Source organism: Tribolium madens, unplaced genomic scaffold, assembly GCF_015345945.1.
Source record: "Tribolium madens isolate multiple individuals breed KSU strain unplaced genomic scaffold, Tmad_KSU_1.1 Scaffold_91;HRSCAF=231;Tcas5.2_LG7, whole genome shotgun sequence".
NCBI lineage: Eukaryota > Metazoa > Arthropoda > Insecta > Coleoptera > Tenebrionidae > Tribolium > Tribolium madens.
The window spans coordinates 9040284-9060746 of record NW_025401063.1 but is presented as its reverse complement, the minus strand read 5'-3'; the positions used below and the strand labels follow the sequence as shown (position 1 = coordinate 9060746).

Genomic DNA, 20463 nt, shown 5'->3' with positions numbered 1-20463 from the left:
TTTCGTTACTCTGTTATCAATTTTACGACCATGTTTACAATATGTTTTTCTATAGGTGCTCCAATTGTATCAAATTTCAAATCTCAATCACGGTTTGATGATGGTGGGCCCCAGTGGCTCCGGTAAAAGCACAGCTTGGAGAGTCCTGCTTAAAGCCTTGGAACGGTTTGAAGGCGTCGAGGGTGTTGCCCATGTTATCGACCCCAAAGCTATAAGCAAAGAAGCCCTATATGGTGTCTTAGACCCCAACACCCGCGAATGGACCGACGGTCTCTTTACTCACATTCTTCGCAAAATTATCGATAACGTTCGAGGTGAAATCAATAAACGACAATGGATTATTTTCGATGGTGATGTCGATCCTGAATGGGTCGAAAATCTCAACTCTGTTCTCGACGATAACAAACTTCTGACTTTGCCAAATGGCGAACGTCTGTCACTCCCTCCCAACGTGAGGGTCATGTTCGAGGTACAAGACTTGAAATACGCGACTTTGGCTACAGTTTCTCGTTGTGGCATGGTGTGGTTCTCCGAGGATGTGCTTTCGACTGAAATGATTTTCGAGAATTACATGCTGAGGCTTAAAAGTATCCCATTGGAGGAAGGAGAAGACGACAGTTTCGGGAAAAAAACTGAAAATAAAGATGATTTGTTGTCGCCGACTCTTCAAGTGCAGGTCGACATTGCGAATATACTCCAGTCTCATTTGGCCCCTGATGGTTTAGTCGTCCGGTGTTTGGAGTACGCAATGGAACAAGAACATATCATGGATTTCACGCGCTTACGTGCTTTGAGCTCACTTTTCTCCATGTTGAACCAAAGTGTCCGAAATGTCCTACAATACAACCATTCCCATTCCGATTTTCCTCTCACCAACGAGCAACTCGAAAAATACATACCCAAATGTTTGGTTTATTCGCTTTTGTGGAGTTTCGCCGGCGATGCTAAGCTAAAAGTGAGGTCAGATTTGGGCGATTTTATCCGTTCGGTGACTACAGTACCGCTACCGCCATCTAACAACATGCCGATTATTGACTACGAGGTCAATATCGAAGGTGAATGGTCGCCTTGGTCAAATAAAGTGCCACAGATTGAAGTTGAAACGCATAAAGTCGCGTCACCTGATATTGTGGTACCAACTTTGGATACGGTGCGACATGAGTCGCTGTTGTACACCTGGTTGGCTGAACATAAACCGATTGGTAAGTGAAAAGTAAGTTTGAGAGGATAGTTGGTAAATTTTGGTTTTTAGTACTTTGTGGTCCCCCTGGATCTGGTAAAACAATGACTTTGTTTTCGGCTCTAAGAGCTCTTCCAGATATGGAAGTTGTTGGTTTGAATTTTTCGTCAGCTACTACACCTGAATTGCTTTTGAAGACGTTCGATCACTATTGCGAGTATCGTAAAACACCCAATGGTGTAGTTTTATCGCCGGTACAAGTAAGTCTCAAATTCACAGCAAATATTATTATTAAACATTATTTTTATTTTTGTCAGTTGGGCAAATGGCTCGTCCTCTTCTGCGACGAAATCAACTTACCCGACATGGACAACTACGGCACTCAACGCGTAATCATGTTCCTCCGCCAAATCGTCGAACAGAAAGGTTTCTATCGCGCCTCGGACCAAACTTGGGTCTCCCTCGAACGCATCCAATTCGTCGGTGCTTGCAACCCTCCAACCGACCCGGGTCGTAAACCACTCTCCCACCGTTTCCTACGACACGTTCCCGTTATTTACGTCGATTATCCTGGAGAAACATCCCTCAAACAAATCTACGGTACGTTTACTCGAGCTATGCTGAGACTCACTCTCGGATTGCGCGGTTACGCCGAACCGCTTACTAACGCGATGGTAGAATTCTACCTCGCGTCACAAGACAGATTCACTCAGGATATGCAACCACACTACGTGTACTCACCTCGTGAGATGACTCGTTGGGTGCGTGGTATTTGCGAGGCTATTAGGCCGCTAGATCATTTAAATGTGGAAGGGTTGGTCAGACTTTGGGCCCATGAGGCTTTGAGGTTGTTCCAAGATCGGTTAGTAGAGGAATCCGAGAGGAAGTGGACGAATGAGAATATTGATGCTGTTGCGTTAAAACATTTCCCTTCAGCGAATTGCGAGAAGGCTTTGGAGAGGCCGATTTTGTACAGTAATTGGTTGTCGAAGGATTATGTTCCTGTAGATCGGGAACAATTAAGAGAGTATGTTAAAGCAAGGCTTAAAGTGTTCTATGAGGAGGAGTTAGATGTGCCTTTGGTTCTTTTTGATGAAGTCCTAGATCATGTCTTGAGGATTGATCGGATATTCAGGCAGCCTCAAGGCCATTTGTTACTTATTGGAGTATCAGGAGCTGGAAAAACAACCCTATCGAGGTTTGTAGCCTGGATGAACGGATTGTCAATTTTCCAAATCAAAGTCCACAATAAATACACCGCTGAGGACTTTGATGAAGATTTAAGGTCAGTCTTGAGACGAAGTGGTTGCAAGGATGAGAAAATTGCATTTATTTTGGATGAGTCAAATATGCTCGATTCAAGCTTTTTGGAACGGATGAATACTCTTTTGGCCAATGGTGAAGTTCCGGGATTATTTGAAGGGGACGAGTATACCACTCTGATGACCCAGTGTAAAGAAGGGGCGCAACGAGAAGGTTTAATGCTTGACTCAAACGACGAGTTGTATAAATGGTTCACTCAACAAGTTATGCGCAATTTGCATGTTGTTTTTACTATGAATCCTTCAACTGATGGTTTGAAGGACAGAGCTGCCACTTCTCCCGCTCTGTTTAATAGATGTGTGTTGAACTGGTTCGGTGATTGGTCAGATGGTGCCCTTTTCCAAGTCGGTAAAGAGTTCACAAATCGGGTCGATTTGGATAAACCCACATGGAAATCACCTGATTTCTTCCCGGCGGCTTGTAGTCTCATTTCTGCTACTCCCACACATAGAGAAGCTGTCATTAATGCTTGCGTTTACGTTCACCAAACTCTCCACAAAGCCAATGCTCGATTGGCTAAACGTGGTAGTCGTACTATGGCCATAACACCCAGACACTACTTGGACTTCATCCACCATTTTGTCAAGTTGTATAGAGAGAAACGATCAGATTTAGAAGAACAACAACTGCACTTGAATGTGGGTCTCAGTAAGATCGCCGAAACTGTCGAACAAGTCGAAGAGATGCAGAAGAGTCTTGCCGTCAAGTCGCAAGAATTACAAGCGAAAAATGACGCCGCCAATGCGAAGTTGCGTCAAATGGTGAAGGACCAACAAGAAGCCGAAAAGAAGAAGGTTCAGAGTCAAGAAATCCAGTTGCAGCTGAGTGAACAGACAGTCCATATCGAACAAAAACGTCAGGAAGTCATGGCTGATCTTGCACAAGTCGAACCTGCGGTCATAGACGCCCAAAACGGTAAGTTTCGCTGTTTGTCCGAGTATTATATTGTAGGTCACGTGATGATTATTAGCTGTTAAATCGATAAAGAAGCAGCATCTGGTCGAAGTGCGTTCTATGGCGAATCCACCTAACAGCGTCAAGATGGCGCTCGAATCGGTGTGTTTGTTGCTGCACGAAAACGCCAATGAATGGCGTTCGATAAGATCGGTTATAATGCGAGAGAACTTCATTGCGACTATTGTTAACTTCAGCAGTGATAATTTGACGTAAGGCTCGTTGGAAGCCGTTTATTTATTTCTAGATGTACAACCTTGTATTGTGCTTTTCTTATAGTTGTTGCTTGTCTTTATTTCTCTCTCTTGTTTTTTGATTTTACTATCCTGCATTGTATTATTTTTTGGTTTCTTTGTTTTTGCACAGCCGTAAAGTCTATCAAAAAACAACAATTGGTCGAAATCCGTACCATGGCAAATCCCCCTGCGGTGGTAAAGTTGGCCTTAGAATCCATTTGCTTGTTACTCGGTGAAAACGCAAGCGACTGGAAGTCTATTCGAGCTGTCATCATGCGTGATAACTTCATCAATACCGTAGTCAACAATTTCAATACAGAGGATATTAGGTATGCATGTGCTTAGTTTTATCTGGAGGCAGTTGCAGCAACATTGCTGTTTCATGCAACATCGCAATTGTCAAGAAACAAAGTTTCTGCAGCTCGCCTATCCCGTTGACGTATTTGTTAGTTAATAGCATGACCCAACCCTCTATTAACTCTTCCTTTACCTTATTATTTTAATAACGGATCACGTGTTACAGTGACGACGTTCGCGAAAAAATGAAAACACGTTATCTCAACAACCCTGATTACAATTTTGAAAAAGTCAATCACGCGAGTAACGCTTGCGGACCTTTAGTCAAGTGGGCCAAAGCACAAATTTTATACGCTGATATGTTAAAGAAAGTTGAGCCGCTACGTGAAGAGTTGAGTTCTTTAGAAAGACAAGCGGAAACCAATCAAAAACGTGGCGAAGAAGTTAAAAACTTGATCAGCCAATTGGAACAAAGTATTGCGTCTTATAAGGAAGAATACGCACAGTTGATTGCACAAGCTCAGGCTATTAAAACCGATTTAGAAAACGTCCAAGCTAAAGTTGACCGGTCCATAGCTCTATTGAAGAGTTTAGTCATTGAGAGGGAACGTTGGGAGGCCACTAGTGAAACGTTCAGGTCGCAAATGTCTACAATTATCGGTGACGTTCTTTTATCAGCTGCTTTCATAGCTTATGGGGGCTATTTCGACCAGCATTATCGACAGAACTTGTTTAGCACGTGGTGTCAACATTTGACTCAAGCTGCAATCCAATATAGACCCGATATTGCCCGAACTGAGTACCTCTCGAACCCTGATGAACGTCTAAGATGGCAAGCGAATGCTTTACCTTCGGACGATCTCTGTACCGAAAACGCCATCATGTTGAAACGTTTCAACCGCTACCCTCTTATCATAGACCCTTCAGGACAAGCTACTGAATACATCATGAACGAATTCAAAGATAAGAAAATCACTAAAACGAGTTTCTTAGACGACTCATTCCGCAAGAATCTCGAGTCGGCTCTACGTTTCGGTAATCCTCTCCTTGTTCAAGATGTTGAAAATTACGACCCAATTCTCAACCCTGTACTCAACCGAGAGTTACGCCGGACTGGAGGCCGTGTCCTTATTACTCTGGGCGATCAAGATATTGATCTGTCACCTTCGTTTGTTATTTTCTTATCGACACGTGACCCCACTGTCGAGTTTCCACCAGATATTTGCTCGAGAGTCACTTTTGTCAACTTCACTGTGACGAGAAGTTCGTTACAAAGTCAATGTTTGAATCAAGTACTCAAAGCTGAAAGACCCGATATTGATGCTAAGAGGTCTGACTTGTTGAAATTGCAAGGCGAGTTCCACTTGAGGTTGAGACAGTTGGAAAAGTCCCTTTTGCAGGCATTGAACGATGCTAAAGGGAAGATTTTGGATGATGATAGTGTGATTACGACTTTGGAAACATTGAAACAGGAAGCGGCTGAAATCGGACAAAAGGTCGAAGAGACCGATAAAGTGATTTCTGAAATTGAGACAGTGTCGCAACAGTATTTGCCTCTATCTCAGGCTTGTAGTAACACTTATTTCACAATGGATAGTTTGAATCAAGTGCATTTCTTATACCAGTATTCCCTTCACATGTTTTTGGACATGTTTAGTAGTATTTTGTACAGTAATAGCCATTTGGAGAACATTTCCGATTACCAAGCAAGACTCAACATTATTACAACTGACTTATTCTCGGTTTGTTATGATCGAGTGGCTCGCGGAATGTTACATAATGATCGACTGACTTTTGCTATCCTCCTTTGTCGCATACACTTGAAAGGGGTACCAACAGAACCAAATCTCGATCAAGAATTCAATTTCTTCCTCCGGGGCAAAGAAGGCGTCTTTAATATGAGTACCGGCCCTTCAATCGAAGGCCTCAATAGCGAACAACAGGAAGCCATGATGAGACTCTCATCCCGGCTTCCATCCTTCAAAAAACTGGCTGAAAAAATCAAGGAAATGCCCGAATTTGGGGCCTGGCTTCAGCAGAGCTCACCCGAACAGTGTGTACCCCGATTGTGGATCGAGGAACGTCAATTGAGCCCCATTGGGACCGCCATGTACCAGCTTCTAGTAATACAAGCATTCCGTCCAGATCGGGTTATCGCAGCCGCTCAATTCTTTGTGTCGGCTGTCTTAGGCGAAAACTTTATGCCGAGTGCTGAAAAAGAGTTAGATTTGGCTGAATGTGTTGAAAAGGAGATCAGATCAAATGTCCCAGCTTTGCTCTGTTCAGTCCCAGGCTTCGATGCCTCGAGTCGTGTCGATGACCTCGCCGCCGAACTCAATAAACAGATTTCGAGCATCGCGATTGGTTCAGCTGAAGGCTTCAACCAGGCTGATCGGGCTATAAACATGGCGTGCAAGACCGGTAGATGGGTCATGTTGAAGAATGTACATTTAGCACCTCAATGGTTGGTACAACTGGAAAAGAAATTGCATTCGTTACAGCCACATGCTAACTTCCGTTTGTTCCTCACCATGGAGATAAATCCGAAACTTCCGGTGAATTTACTGCGGGCTGGCCGGATTTTCGTCTTTGAACCACCGCCAGGCATCAGGGCCAACCTCTTAAGGACTTTCAGTACTGTCCCGGCGAGTCGGATGATGAAGCCGCCGAATGAGAGGGCAAGGTTGTACTTTTTGTTGGCTTGGTTCCATGCGATTGTCCAGGAGAGGTTGAGATATGCCCCGCTCGGTTGGGCGAAGTACTACGAGTTCAACGAGTCCGACTTGAGGGTTGCGTGTGACACGCTCGATACGTGGATCGATGCTACAGCAATGGGACGGACTAATTTACCACCGAACAAAGTCCCATGGGATGCTCTGGTCACTTTATTGTCCCAGTCGATTTACGGTGGCAAGATTGATAACGATTTCGACCAACGTTTGTTGCATTCATTTCTTAATAAGCTGTTCACGCCAAAGAGTTTCGAGAGTGATTTTGCTTTAGTGGCAAATATTGATAATGGTCCCAATGGAAATAGACACATAACCATGCCGGATGGCACTAGAAGAGACCACTTTTTGAAATGGATTGAAAGTTTGGCTGATCGGCAAACGCCGGCTTGGTTAGGTTTGCCAAATAATGCGGAGAAGGTGCTTTTGACGACTAGAGGTACAGATTTGGTGAGCAAGTTGTTGAAAATGCAACAGTTGGAGGATGATGATGAACTTGCGTATTCTGTGGATGAGATTTTGCCAACTGATGCGGCACAAGTCGATGGAAGGCCGTCATGGATGAAGACGTTGCACAATTCAGCTGGAACTTGGTTGCAGTTGTTACCAACGTCATTGCAGACTTTGAAACGAACAGTGGAGAATATCAAAGATCCGTTGTATAGGTACTTCGAAAGGGAGGTCAATTCGGGGGCGAGATTGCTGCAAGATGTTATACATGACCTCAAGGACGTTGTGCTTATCTGTCAAGTAAGTGTTTTTGTTTTTTCGGAAAAGAACGTTTTAAAATAAGATATTTTCTAGGGCGAGAAGAAACAAACGAATTACCACCGGACAATGCTTGGAGAACTCGTCAGAGGCATTTTGCCCCGAAACTGGCGTCGTTACACTGTCCCTAGGGGTTGTACTGTTATTCAATGGATTACCGATTTCAGTCAGAGGGTCAAACAGTTGCAACAAGTATCAAAATTAGTTTCGACATCCGGTGCTAAAGAATTACAGGTAATCTGATTCTATCATTACTGTTTTTTTTTTTTTTTAATTGTTTTGTTATTTTAGAGTTTCCCAGTTTGGTTGGGTGGCTTGTTGAATCCCGAAGCTTATATAACTGCGACCCGACAGTGTGTGGCTCAAGCTAACAGTTGGTCACTTGAAGAACTATACCTTGAGGTCACTATAACAGATTCCAATGATCAAGCGTCGATTCCGCACGATTGTTTCGCGGTTACAGGCATGTGTTACACCGAAACAATTTGAAAATGATACTTATTAATAAAATTACAGGAATTAAACTACAAGGGGCCCAATGTCGCAACAATCAGCTACTACTTACTTCCAGTATTATGATGGAATTACCTATTACTCTACTTCGTTGGATTCGAACCTCCGGTGACGAAAAAATTACAGCTAGTAAATTATCGTTGCCACTTTATTTGAATTCCACAAGAACCGAGCTATTGTACACCGTGGACTTGAATATAGCCCCTGGTCAAGACTCCCACAGTTTCTACGAAAGAGGTGTCGCTTTACTCACATCAACTTCGCTTAATTAAATTTTAATTTTAATCATGCTTGAAAATATTTAATTATACTAATAATAAAGAGAAAAAATTATAAACATATACATCTGAAATTTTATTGCAGTAACTAAAAAAAAAACAACAAAAATAGTGTATCCCTTACGAAATAAAATATCACATTATAAAAAGTAGTGAATCACTTTTTAGCACTAAAATTAACAAAGCAACGCAGAAAAAATTGTTTAACAGGTAGAGTATTTAAGCCTAGCCTTACAATAAATTGGTAATCAGTATATCACATCGTTATTATTGTAATTCATAACAGTGACAGCTACTTGATTTGTTCTAAAAGCTGTGTCCGGTAATGAAGACATCAAAAGCGCACGACAACAAATACTGAATCGATAAATGCAGACAAATTCCAATTTTTACGCTACTTCCGGTAGTTCTTCGACGACCGGAAGTGGATCACGCCAATACGAAAATTGCGAATAGTCATTGGCAGCTTCAATCAATGGAGGAAACAGCTGGTCTACATAGTACGTCATGGTCGAATATCTGTAAAAAATAAATTCAAGAGTTGAGATCTATTGTTCAACCAAATAAAACAACTTAAAGTAGAATATAACGAAAAACAAATGCAAAGCGGCACACATTCACTCTCTACATACTGACTAAGCTTACCATTTAAATAAAAACCACGGAGAGGGCCGAAGGTTAAGACAATAACATTGAAATAATAAATAAATAAAAAAATTGCGCGAACTAATTTGTATTTTATCATTGGATGCGTTCGCGATAAACCCCTGATGATCATGAGGATGAATGATAAAGCACTACCACCGTTAGTTGCATGAACTCAATGAGAATGTTTTGTACTAATAAAATACAAATTAATCGCTGTCACTCATATCTGACTCAATCTCGTCACTACTACTGTCATTGTCTTTGAGCTTATGTAATAGTGGGGGAAACACGTCATTGACGACCAGTGACTGACCCGTGTAACTGTAAAAATTAAATAAAACACCAACTTAAAGAACCTTTCTGACTAAAATGTGGATAAATATACAAGCAAACCCCCAATTAATCAAACAGTTAAAGACACTTACGTCGACTGGAAGGTTTGGGTGAGCTCGTGTTTGAGTTCTCCTTTGGGATTAATTGTAAAAATTCTAACTATTGGGATTCCCACAGCCCGGTACGCCCACACATCCTGAAAAAACACCATTAATCGCTGAACAATTCACCATCCTGGTGACTTACATTAATTCTATTTCCGTATCCGGCGTAAAATGGATTCGATTCAGAGGGAAACAGTGCCTTAATATCGCTCATACAGGAAATCTTGAACTGTTCAGGCTTCTTCTCGATCACTTCTCTGTGGAAAGCAGTGATCAAAGAAGTCGGATTGAGCAAAATCGGACCATCAGGCATGGTCAAATTCCCTTGTTTGATACTCCTGAGATACTCTCGAGTGATTCTGGCTTGACCAATCGCTCGAGCACTGAGATATAACAGTTTGTAACCGTTACCTTTAATTTTGTTAAACAATTGAGCGACGCCCGATTGTGCCCAGTCTTTTCCGACAATAGGAAGGATGTGACCCAAAACGTCCGATTTCGTAATGGTGCCGTCGATATCGGATATGACGATTTTATCGTCCCATTTCCACTTGTACAAATGACAGGTACATCTAGTTGTTCCCTGATACGCAGTTGTTACACTGAACACGATTTCATTCATGCCGTCGCGCAAATTCAAACACGCCTGCAATTAATTAAATACATCAGTGGAATGATACCTTTTTAACAGCTACATGAATAATCAAAAATAAATTTTGGTAATCGGCGTTCATAATTAACGCACTCGCTACCGTTAAACTACTTGTTAAGTTAAGAAAACCGAAAATTAATTTTTGGTATAAGAAACTTATTTTTAGATGGCACTTACAATTTGCTTGGAGCTGAGTCGCAAGGTCTTCCTATACTTTTCTGAAAGTTGGCACACTTGTGGTGCGATAGAGATAGCACATTCTTTGTCCTTGTCTTCAGTCTCTTCAGTTTTGGGTATTTTTTGGGCAACTGAAATATCAGTTTGAAGAATATGCTCATCTCCTATATCTATAGTTGTATCTTTGACTTGTACTACAGCTTTTGTTGGATCAACAATCGGCGTAGTTTCTCTTGAAGTCTTTGATCTTCGCCAGTACCACCACGATGTTTTCGCTTCTTCTTGTTTAATATCTTTACTCTGTTGATTAGAAGGCATATGTATGTTGCAAAGTTGATCAATTGATGACTACAAGCGAAAAATTAAACTGAATTTTTTTCAAAAATTTTGTTACAATAAAATACCTGAAGTAGAGGCCTATTGAAGACCATGATACTCGAAATAATAGGTGCTGCTACTTTCCAATTGTAGTATTTTCCTCTTATATTCACAACCAAATTCGGGTCTTCAATCAACATGGGGTTGTTGCAGAAATCGCTGAAGGCGACCATGTGTTCGTCAAAACGGGTCGGATCCGGTTCTGGGTCCCAGCCACATAGCGACATCGAGATTTCATTAGAAAACATGCGACCCCTAGCGACACATTTCATAAAAAGCTGTTTAAAAAAACGTCTATTCAGACCTACCCTTTGATGTGTTCCTCGAAATCGGAATCGATCGACTTACATCCTTCGGCACTGTTCGGACTTTGGGCCAATGATGGACCATTTCCTGATTCACAATCCATGTCGGCATCTAAATTATTATACGACATTGACACTTAATAAAAAGAACTCAAAAAACAAACCGGAGCTACACTACTGAAAAATGAAGCCGGTAAAAACTCTAACCTGTAGTTTTGTTTTTGTTAGTCGAGAAATAAAGAGCGGCCACTTCCGGATCGACCGAGTTGAGATCCGACAAGTAGATTCCTTCAGTCTGGCCATGAGATTTTTTCATAAAGGAGAAGACATTGCTAATCGCAAACTGGTCGTTTTTAGTGGCCTGTTCGCTGATTGGGGAGTTTGCTGGCGAGACGCTTGGGAAGCCGCCCCATTCCCAGCTTTGGCCGTTATCTTTGTTATCGCCTGAAATGCAAACAATAAAAAAATACATAGTCAGAAGGGAAGAATGGAAAAATATCCAAGGATAGCTTTCCAAAGGACTGATAAACATAATATCATGTGAGATGAATATAACTGATAATCAAATAATAACAGAGATGCGGCCTAAGATCAAGGTTAATTTTAAGATTACTAGTAATGATTGGTAAGAAAAAATACTTGAAATTAGGAATTAAATTTTAATTACTATTTTATAAAAATTGTTTAGGGCCAGTTTCATAATCGAATTAAAGGAACTTTAAAATGTTGGTTTAGAATGTCAAATTTTTGTCAACAAGTCTATACTAATCAGCACATTCTAAACCAACATTAACTTTAAAGTCCCTTTAATTCGATTATGAAACTGGCCCTTAGTATTTAAGTTTAAATAAACCTCCTTTACCCTATTATTATTTTCATTAATTTCTGAATTTCAGGACTAATAAAAAAATAAAAAATTTAAAAAGGCTAAACAAGTAAATTGACTTATCATTGTCTTGGCAGCTATAGAAAAAATGTGGTGAGAACAGTGTTGGAAAACATTAATCTATTGCCATAATTTTGAATATCGTCAAATAATAACCTTCGTTTGCTTACCAATTTTATAAATAACTAGGTATATCATTATCACTGGATTAAAAATAGATTTTGTATTACACTACGGTGTAATGAAATCCAATTACCACAACATATTTCACCGTTTTATCAACCGTTATAATTTTATTAACTAATCGCTCACCTTTGCGATTTTTCACTTCAAACTCGGAATCCGACTGCACCGCCTCCACTTGAATCGGGGAATCCGCCCTCGAATCTACCACATTGCTAGTCAACTCCGTATCACTGAAGAAATGAAAATCCGGATCTATAATCTTGCGATTATTTGACGGCGTTTGTGCAATCCCTTCGACATTCCTAAACCACACAATTTCAAAAACAAAATCAAAAAACACAAAAAAACACCTACTGCAACTCCTTTAACTCGGGCTCGGAAGAATTACTCTCAATCGAGCTAGGATCTGTCGTCGCTGAATCATTTTTCTCTGCCACTTCAGTGGAAATCTGATTAACACTCGACGACTTCCTCGGCGCGTTTTTCTTTTTAGTTTTGCGACGTTTTTTCTTACTACTGCGACTTTCGCTACTTTGTTCGTCTTTCCCTTGACTCGACTCTTCGGGCTTTGGTCCGCTCTCTGACCGGCTGGTATCCATCTCTAAACTGTCCATTTTAAAGATAGTGTCCGAAATGTCGTTGTCTTTGCTCAAATCCTCCATGCTTTCTTTCGTGGTAGAGTGCACGGATCTGGACATATCCTCCGTGCTGTTTTCCCCGATGCCAATGTTCCCCAAACCGATCTGTCTTTTGAGAAAATCCCGTTCACGTTTAACGTTACTCTCATTATCGGCGGTATTACGCCGTTTTGTGTAATCATTGATTTCATTTTCAAGAGTCGGGGGTTCCCCAAAACTCCTCCTTCGGCCTTGCGACGTAAAGATGTTCTCAAATTCGTTGACGGGAATTGGACTTGTGGCCAAATGTTCCGGGATTTCGTTGTCATCATCTTCGAGTTCCTCGACGAAGAAGGCTTCCCCACTCTCTCCCAGTTTCATGTGGATGTCGGCGGGTTCCCCGTTAATTTCAATGTCCACCTTGTTAACAAAAAATTAAATAAATTGAAAAATGATTTGCTTCGAATACCAACCACTTTTTCTCTACTTCTGAGTACCCCCAATTTTCCAAATCTGACATGAAAAGGTGAACACTTGTACGTGCCATCCTCTTGCTCTACGACGATGACGTCGATAGCTCCGGTCAACGTTGCTGTATTGATTTCGTTGTAAAACTCTTTAAAATTGCTGAAGAAGCGTCCAATATAGTTCATAGAATACATTTCGGTTATTTTATCACAAACACTTGAACTTCATACAGGTTCCAACTCAATAATGAGTGTGAAAAACAAAACACGCGTATTTTTATAGTCTCTGTTGTTATCCTGGCGCGCGCGTCCTGCACTCGCAATCTAAAACAAAAACATAAGATGTATTAAAACATTGCGATAAAATAATTTTGACGTATTTGGTACCGCATGGATTTGCACTTTCGTAACTATTACCGACGTAAGAGAAAGTTAGTCTCCTCCGAACGTACCCTTTTATATTACTACATATCGATTCAACAATAACAATATAAACGTGTCACGCAAGGTACAAGTGTTCGGAGCAAAGTTTGAGAATTATTAAAAGGTATACACTGAGACTAAATGGCTAGTAATCGACGATTTATCTTTATCCTTTTTGAAACAGTTTCAAATCGTTTGAAACATTTGTTTTCGTATTTGCGAGGGGGGGGGGGCAACAAACAGCTGCATTTTTTGAAATTATATAACACAAACCGTTTAGAAAGTCAATTTCTATTTTTGTTTATTATTTATCAACGATTTCATCACAAGGTCACGGTTAGATGTGCAAAACATGTCAACAAAAATTATTAACTGATTCACACATTTTATTTGTAACGGATTTTCGTAGTTTTAATCATCGGAATTATTCTGTGTTTAATGGAAAATTTCGTTTTCTAGTATTTAAACGATTATTTAGTCGCAAAAAACTTAAAATTTGCAAAGAATGTTTTCCGTTTTTGAGTTATATAATAATTCAAAGAAAGTGAAAAAACTACACGCTGAAATACAGTGCGATCAAAAACTCTGTCTATCAAGCAAGCGTAGAAATTTAAAACGTATGTCTGTGGAAGATGAAATGTCACAATGACAAATGAGAAATGTCAAAATATTTTTTATGTAAATTATGACAGGAAACCGTGGAAACGATTTTTATGAATAAACACCAACAAGATCTCATTTTAATTTGTTTTGAGACGTTTCATAGAATAATTCAATTTAATTAGCTCAATGTTTTAATTTTTATAAAACTGCCATGCAACATACGTCCTTAAGTAGGACGCCTACTTGATAGAAAGACTTTTTGATCGCACTATATAAATGTGCAACAAACGGCAACTGTTTTTAATTCAGTATGTAGTCATAGCTACTTTCAATAATTTTATCTCTTTTACTAATACTACTTTCTTTAAACTTATACCTTGGCAATTTTATCAAAACATAATCTAGAAAATAATACGTTTTTACACAGATACAAAAATAAAATTGGAGTGTGCCAACTGTCGCCAAATTATTCACATAAATTATTCTGAACAATTAATAGTTATTTATAGTTAGAGTGTGTTAGGAAGCGTTTTATCCACGCAAGAATGTTTAACCGCGAGAACGTCAGTTCGAGTGGTTAATTTTCTTAAGTGGATAAAACTCGACTAACACACGACTGCAATATAACGTTTTATCCACAATCACAGGCCCAAATTATTCCAAACTTAATTAAAAATTAAACTGACATTTAAACGTCACGCCAAATGTGCTTTCGGTTAAACGTAGTAAGCTGTTACGCGGTGCGCTGGTTACTAACAGTGGAATAAAGTTACTTTATTCCACTAGTGGATAAACTGGTACTTGATATGCATCTAAAGTATGGAATAAAGTCTCTTTATAGAGTGATTATAGATAAACAAATTTGTTTGAAACAGTATTCAATTTTTATGTTGTTTTCAAGTATATGCCTAATTTTATTTTTTCTTTTATATTTCGAAATAATTTTTTAATTATTGACTTTTAATTCAGTGTTCACAACAAAATTTGTTATTTACAGAATTTTATACAGCAGTTGACATTGTACCTCTACAACATTTTCCTTTAAAAATATTAATCTGCATTAGCTAGCACAAACGTAATAGTCAACAAAATAATTGCATTGTAAAACTAAGCAACAATTAACTATTAAAAATAAAATTTAAAAGAACTTTGATACCTGTGTGTAATTTACTAATATGTAATAGTAATTTGCTATATAAATTATAATAAATATTTAATTAGTAAATAAAACAATGTAAAATGACAGTTTTATGGATATTTGATAATGGATACACTTAAAACTCGTTTCAAATTGTTAATCAGTAATCACATTTTACAATATCGCTTAACTAATTGAGAGAATTACTAACAATTTAGTATGTGCTGTTGGTTTATAATTTGAAAATCCTTTTGGTGCTGTAACAATGCATAGGTAGGTTTACAAAGAATTCTGTAGATTCTGAATTTTTTAGGTTTATTATACTATTTTTTTTTTGGAAATTGAAAAATTGTAAGACGACACAGATTCGAACTGAAGCCTCCCTACCTGCTGGCCTGTTAAAATAATCTTGATAGGTGTAATAATTTCTTGTTTTATGAATGACCAAAAGGTGAAAATATGACCACACTTGTATTGTAAAAAATACCACAATCTATAAAATTCAAAACACTGTAACTGTTTTATGGTCGTTACCATTATTATCCTGATTAACATTCTTTTCAAATCATAAAAACGCACACAATTTGCATTTAATGATACGCACCTACCATTGTAAAAAGTCAACAATAAATATTTTTCCTTTTTACACCTCCACGTGTACCGAAACAACGCATTATCACTAGATAATCATCTATCTATATTATCAAAGATCATCTAAAGTTCTAAAGAAGCAAAATTGTCAACACCAGTGGAACGGCATGTACTTAGTACACGATCCGTTACACTTTATGTGCGCCCCCATATTGTGACATATTTGCTTTATAATGAGATTTGTAAAAAGACAACTCCACATTCCTGGGTGCACGTTTTTTATCGCTGGCTTTCAAATTAACAATTTGAGTGTCCACGCGCCCGAAAATTTGTTTTTGGTCCTTGAGTGTATTTTGCGTAGTGGACACACCTCCCGTTCGTATCGTAAACACAATCAACGAAATGCACGTGGAGTGACCACGTGTTGGTGGTGTCATACGATGCTCCAATAGCGAAAAGAGGGTCATAGTCGTACGTCGTACGACAGGCGACGTCATCGATCTCCTCTTACTTTTATGTGGCGCACTCTCGCCTGACTTCTTCGATTTCCGATCACGTGAGGAAAACAAAGCGACAGTTTAACTAATGAGTGTCATTCTTTTTGTGAAAATTTGTTATTGAAAGATTGCCAACAAATGAATTCCGAATTAACATTCTGATTTTTTGTTATAACAAAAATATGTCTTTTAGAAAATTGGGGGTAATAGGTCGCGTTTTTTTCTAATATGTATTACAAAGTTGGCTTTTGATTTTTATATAATGACTAATGAGATTTTTGTTTTGTTTTGCTTGTCATCTAGCCTTGGATTATGACTGGACTCGTTATTATTGTTTTGTTTACTTTTCAGTGTTTCCCGTTTAAGGGCACACTTGATTTGTTTGATCAGTTCGAATTGTTTGACTTTATTCATTATCGATTATCGTCGATATTGATTGCATAAAGATGCGTTGAACTTTGTAGATTTTATGAACATTAATTCCGGAAATTAACACCACTTCACAAAACCGGAATTATACTGAATATTAATAAATATAATTATTCATCCACACTAAATCAATTATCAAACATTAAAATATCTTTTAGCACTAATCGCATACCATTGCTGAAAGTTTGATAATAAGATAAAAAAAAATCACATTTAAAATGAAAACTATATTTTCAACTAAATATAATAAATTGTTAGCCGAGTCAACAAACAATTAGAATGCACTGAAATGCGTTGAAATTTTTTGACTTCAAGGCTGTATTTGGACTTGTTAGTATGTAAACAGAGGAGATCCAGAAGGTGCCGTTTTCTGATTTTTTTTGCTTTAATCCAGAAGAAGGATTGTTGCAAAAGTTGTAAGCATTGTGATTGGGCAGTTGTTTAAGGTTAGCCATTAAAATAATGTAAAATATTTCCTTTAGAAGATACAATTCAAAATGTAGGTGTAAAATTTTCTTGAAGCTTTCGACCATAATCATTCGACTATAAATAACAAAATAACTATTAATTTTTAACACTGAAATTATTATTATATTGGTACTGTAAAAAAATCATGATGTACAGGTCTCCGAAAACTCGCGCCTCAAAAAAAAATGTTTGTAGATACCAGGAACATGGAAAAATGTTTAAAAAATTCTAGCTGTTTTTGATTTTTTTGGCACTTTACCTTTTTTATGTCCATTTGATGTTACCGATGATCTTGTATGTTTTTTCATAATAATTCGGTAAAGGTACACAAACTTTGCCAATAAAAGCCACAAATAACGTTACAATTCAGGATACCTCCTTTTTTCCTCTTTTAGTAGCCTGCAGCAAAAAAACATATAAAATTATTTTATCCACAATCACTCTATAAAGAGACTTTATTCCACACTTTAGATGCGTATCAAATACCAGTTTATCCACTAGTGGAATAAAGTAACTTTATTCCACTGTTAGTAACCAGCGCACCGCGTAACAGCTTACTACGTTTACCGAAAGCACATTTGGCGTGACGTTTAAATGTCAGTTTAATTTTTAATTAAGTTTGGAATAATTTGGGCCTGTGATTGTGGATAAAACGTTATATTGCAGTCGTGTGTTAGTCGCGTTTTATCCACTTAAGAAAATTAACCACTCGAACTCGTGGATAAAACGCTATCTAACACACTCTTACAATAAATAACTATTTCCAACAGGAATAAATAGGGTCAAAGTGTAAAATTTAAACCCCCATAATTTCGCAAATCTTAGATAGAATTAAAAAAAATCCATGTTTCTGGTATCTTTTTCTCTGATCCACGAGTTCTGGAACACCCCTGTTTAAGTCATAAAAGGTTTCACTATAAACAGTAAATTAATATGCATTATAATTCATACATATTATTCAAAACGGTGAGTGTATTTAAAAATATATGCTCATTTCTGAGAATTAAGGCCAAAAAAAGAAGACATAAATAGAACAGGAACGTCATACTTGGCCTATTTCACAACAATCTAAAAAATCACAAAAATTTCATGTCAGACTTTTGCAAACACTTAGTAAGAGATATTTAACCTACATTACATTTTTTAAAAGACATGACAAATTATTTTTGTAAGACAAATTTCCATTTGCAAGGTATTATTAAACCTATTCTTGCAAATAACACTTTACGGTTATGAAGAAATAAGAAGCGGTAACCTTGATCACTTCGCAAAAGTGAAATTTTAACAACCTGACTCGATTTCATTTAAAACGTCAAGGTGCTGTAAAAGGACTAGGATTTTTTATAGAAAATGTGCACTTTACTTCCTATTAAATCGTTGAAAGCGATAAGAACAGTATATTGATTTATAAAAGTTAATTACCGAACACCATTTTTGGCAATTCTTGATTTTCTAAACTTACAAAATGCGGAAAAATACGACTCATTAATAACTCCAAACAGCTTAAACATTTTTGGCACCGACTCTCATTCCACGTGAATGACTATCACTAACCAAATCGCATCATTATCTTTACAAAAGAAAAGAATACAGCAATACACCACCTTTGACCCCTCACCTAACAAATATTTTTTTACAAATCTCATTTCTACAATCAAAATTATATAACCGTCGACGTTTCGGCACACTTTCACTAATCCCCAACTGAAAAAATCGAGGCCGCCTTCGATTCGCTCTATCGCATTTCGAAGCCTCTGGTGAAGAAGCCGAAGAAGGGTTTCTTACCCGACCTTGGCCGCAAAAATGTAATAGCATTTTCGCAAGAGGCCAGTGACAAAAAAATTGACGTTTTGTCAGAATCTAACAATAAAATTATGACGATCGAAACTCTGGCTTGGCAACAAGGTGGAGGAAGGCAGGTGCACGCGATGTCATACAACAAAGAACAAGGAAACGGATGATTTTGCGAATTTACAGATTTGAAAAAATCTGATGTTTTGTTGATTTCCGCTTATGGGGTCAAAGGACCAAGGTTGGAATAGTGGTCAAGTCCAAGGACGGGAGAATGTGTATTCTTTTGTTCAAAGGCAGGTCACTGTTTGAATGCCAATTAAGGCTCGCGATAAGAATAATTAGAACTGATTGAGGACACCAAACAATGAAAATTAAACCATAGCGGATTGGAAAAAAAGATATCTTTTTAGTAGAACAAAGATCAATTATTAGAAAAAAATGACATAATTAAAAAAGTTTAAATATCTTAAGATTTCGATTCCATAACACATTTTATTTGGATTTGGTAATTCGTCTCGGTTTCTAGGTCAGTGCTCCATACATAATATACCAGTTTTTATGAGTTTTTTTCAAACCTCAGGCGATATAAAGATGAACCAATTCTACTAACATATACCTGATGTATCATATGTAGCTCATAATTGTGCTCGTAATTATAATTCCAATAAAGAAAATAAATCGCTGAAACAATCCTCATTTGCTCGCTTTTCAGATAATAAATATGTAATGTAAGTTACAAAATTAAGACTTTGATTCTTTCTCTTCACTGATAAGACTTTCTTAATTGATTTGAAGTGTAAAACCAAATTTGGTTACAAACTGATAGTGGTAACAAAGGAGTTGCGGTACTAGACCTTGCCCATATCATTTTTATTTTGAGGTAAACAACCTTTGTCGTTTTGTTTTTCCGCATTTATATTTTTTTCAAATAACCTCGAAGGCAGTGCCGGTGTCAGTCCGATTTCGCACAGATATCAAAAACAATAAGAAAAGTGGTGGAACACAAACTTTGGCAATTTTTCAAGACATGTGGGACCCTACGACAAGTACAAGGCCGCTCTGTGACAGCGGCGAATTTCGCAAGAAACTGAATCGATTCTGCATGCATTATGAAAAATCGTTACTCGCACTGGTTAATTACGTTGAGTCATTTGGCGAGTCCTTTGTTTGGTGATAAAGATCCAAAGGTTAAAGTGGAGTCGCGGATCGGAATAAAAATCGGATGTTCAATTTAAAAAAATTGCTCGTTTATTGATTGTATTAACGACAGGTCTCTTCCAGAAAAATCCCTCAATGACATTGTGAAAAAACATTACGAAAGTTATGCACAAGTAAATGGAAAATCACTCACCTAATCTAATTGAATCTAGACGATTTATTTCCGTTATCAAGCACCATAAATTCACGAAATGGTCAGCTACATTCACCTCTGACTACAACTAGCAACTGACAGATAAATTATTGACAAGTGGGGATTTATTTAAGAAAC

General features: G+C 38.1%; 2 protein-coding genes across 10 annotated transcripts in view; one reads left to right on the top strand and one right to left on the bottom strand.

The window, feature by feature from the left end:
• LOC123011585 (dynein heavy chain, cytoplasmic) overlaps window positions 1–8341 on the top strand; it is a 16403-nt gene extending 8062 nt beyond the window's left edge. For 4 of the 8 annotated variants that reach the window (XM_044409095.1, XM_044409092.1, XM_044409091.1 and 1 more), the window contains 8 exons: window positions 56–1202; window positions 1253–1440; window positions 1498–3418; window positions 3824–4022; window positions 4217–7469; window positions 7524–7721; window positions 7779–7950; window positions 8004–8341. In XM_044409095.1, the coding sequence (XP_044265030.1) occupies window positions 56–1202; window positions 1253–1440; window positions 1498–3418; window positions 3824–4022; window positions 4217–7469; window positions 7524–7721; window positions 7779–7950; window positions 8004–8272 (7347 nt within the window). In that variant the 3' untranslated portion in view covers window positions 8273–8341. Of the gene's footprint in view, window positions 1–55; window positions 1203–1252; window positions 1441–1497; window positions 3419–3473; window positions 3670–3823; window positions 4023–4216; window positions 7470–7523; window positions 7722–7778; window positions 7951–8003 lie in introns of all 8 variants that reach the window. The other 4 variants (XM_044409096.1, XM_044409094.1, XM_044409093.1 and 1 more) reach the window with 1 other exon arrangement.
• On the bottom strand, window positions 8336–20463 carry LOC123011587 (phosphatidate phosphatase LPIN3). 2 transcript variants are annotated; one of them, XR_006413158.1, is made up of 12 exons: window positions 20326–20463; window positions 13038–13355; window positions 12302–12984; window positions 12074–12249; window positions 11083–11319; window positions 10879–10987; window positions 10597–10825; window positions 10193–10540; window positions 9506–10009; window positions 9352–9455; window positions 8924–9247; window positions 8669–8797 (listed from the first exon to the last, which is right to left on the bottom strand). XR_006413158.1 is itself a non-coding variant. In XM_044409097.1 (11 exons), the coding sequence occupies exons 2-11, from the start codon at window positions 13224–13226 to the stop codon at window positions 8668–8670; spliced, it is 2709 nt and encodes a 902-aa protein (XP_044265032.1). In that variant the 5' UTR covers window positions 13227–13355; window positions 20326–20463; the 3' UTR covers window positions 8336–8667. The 2 variants fall into 2 exon arrangements, 1 of the variants encoding a protein (XP_044265032.1); XM_044409097.1 differs by lacking the exon at window positions 8924–9247 and having other exon boundaries at window positions 8336–8797.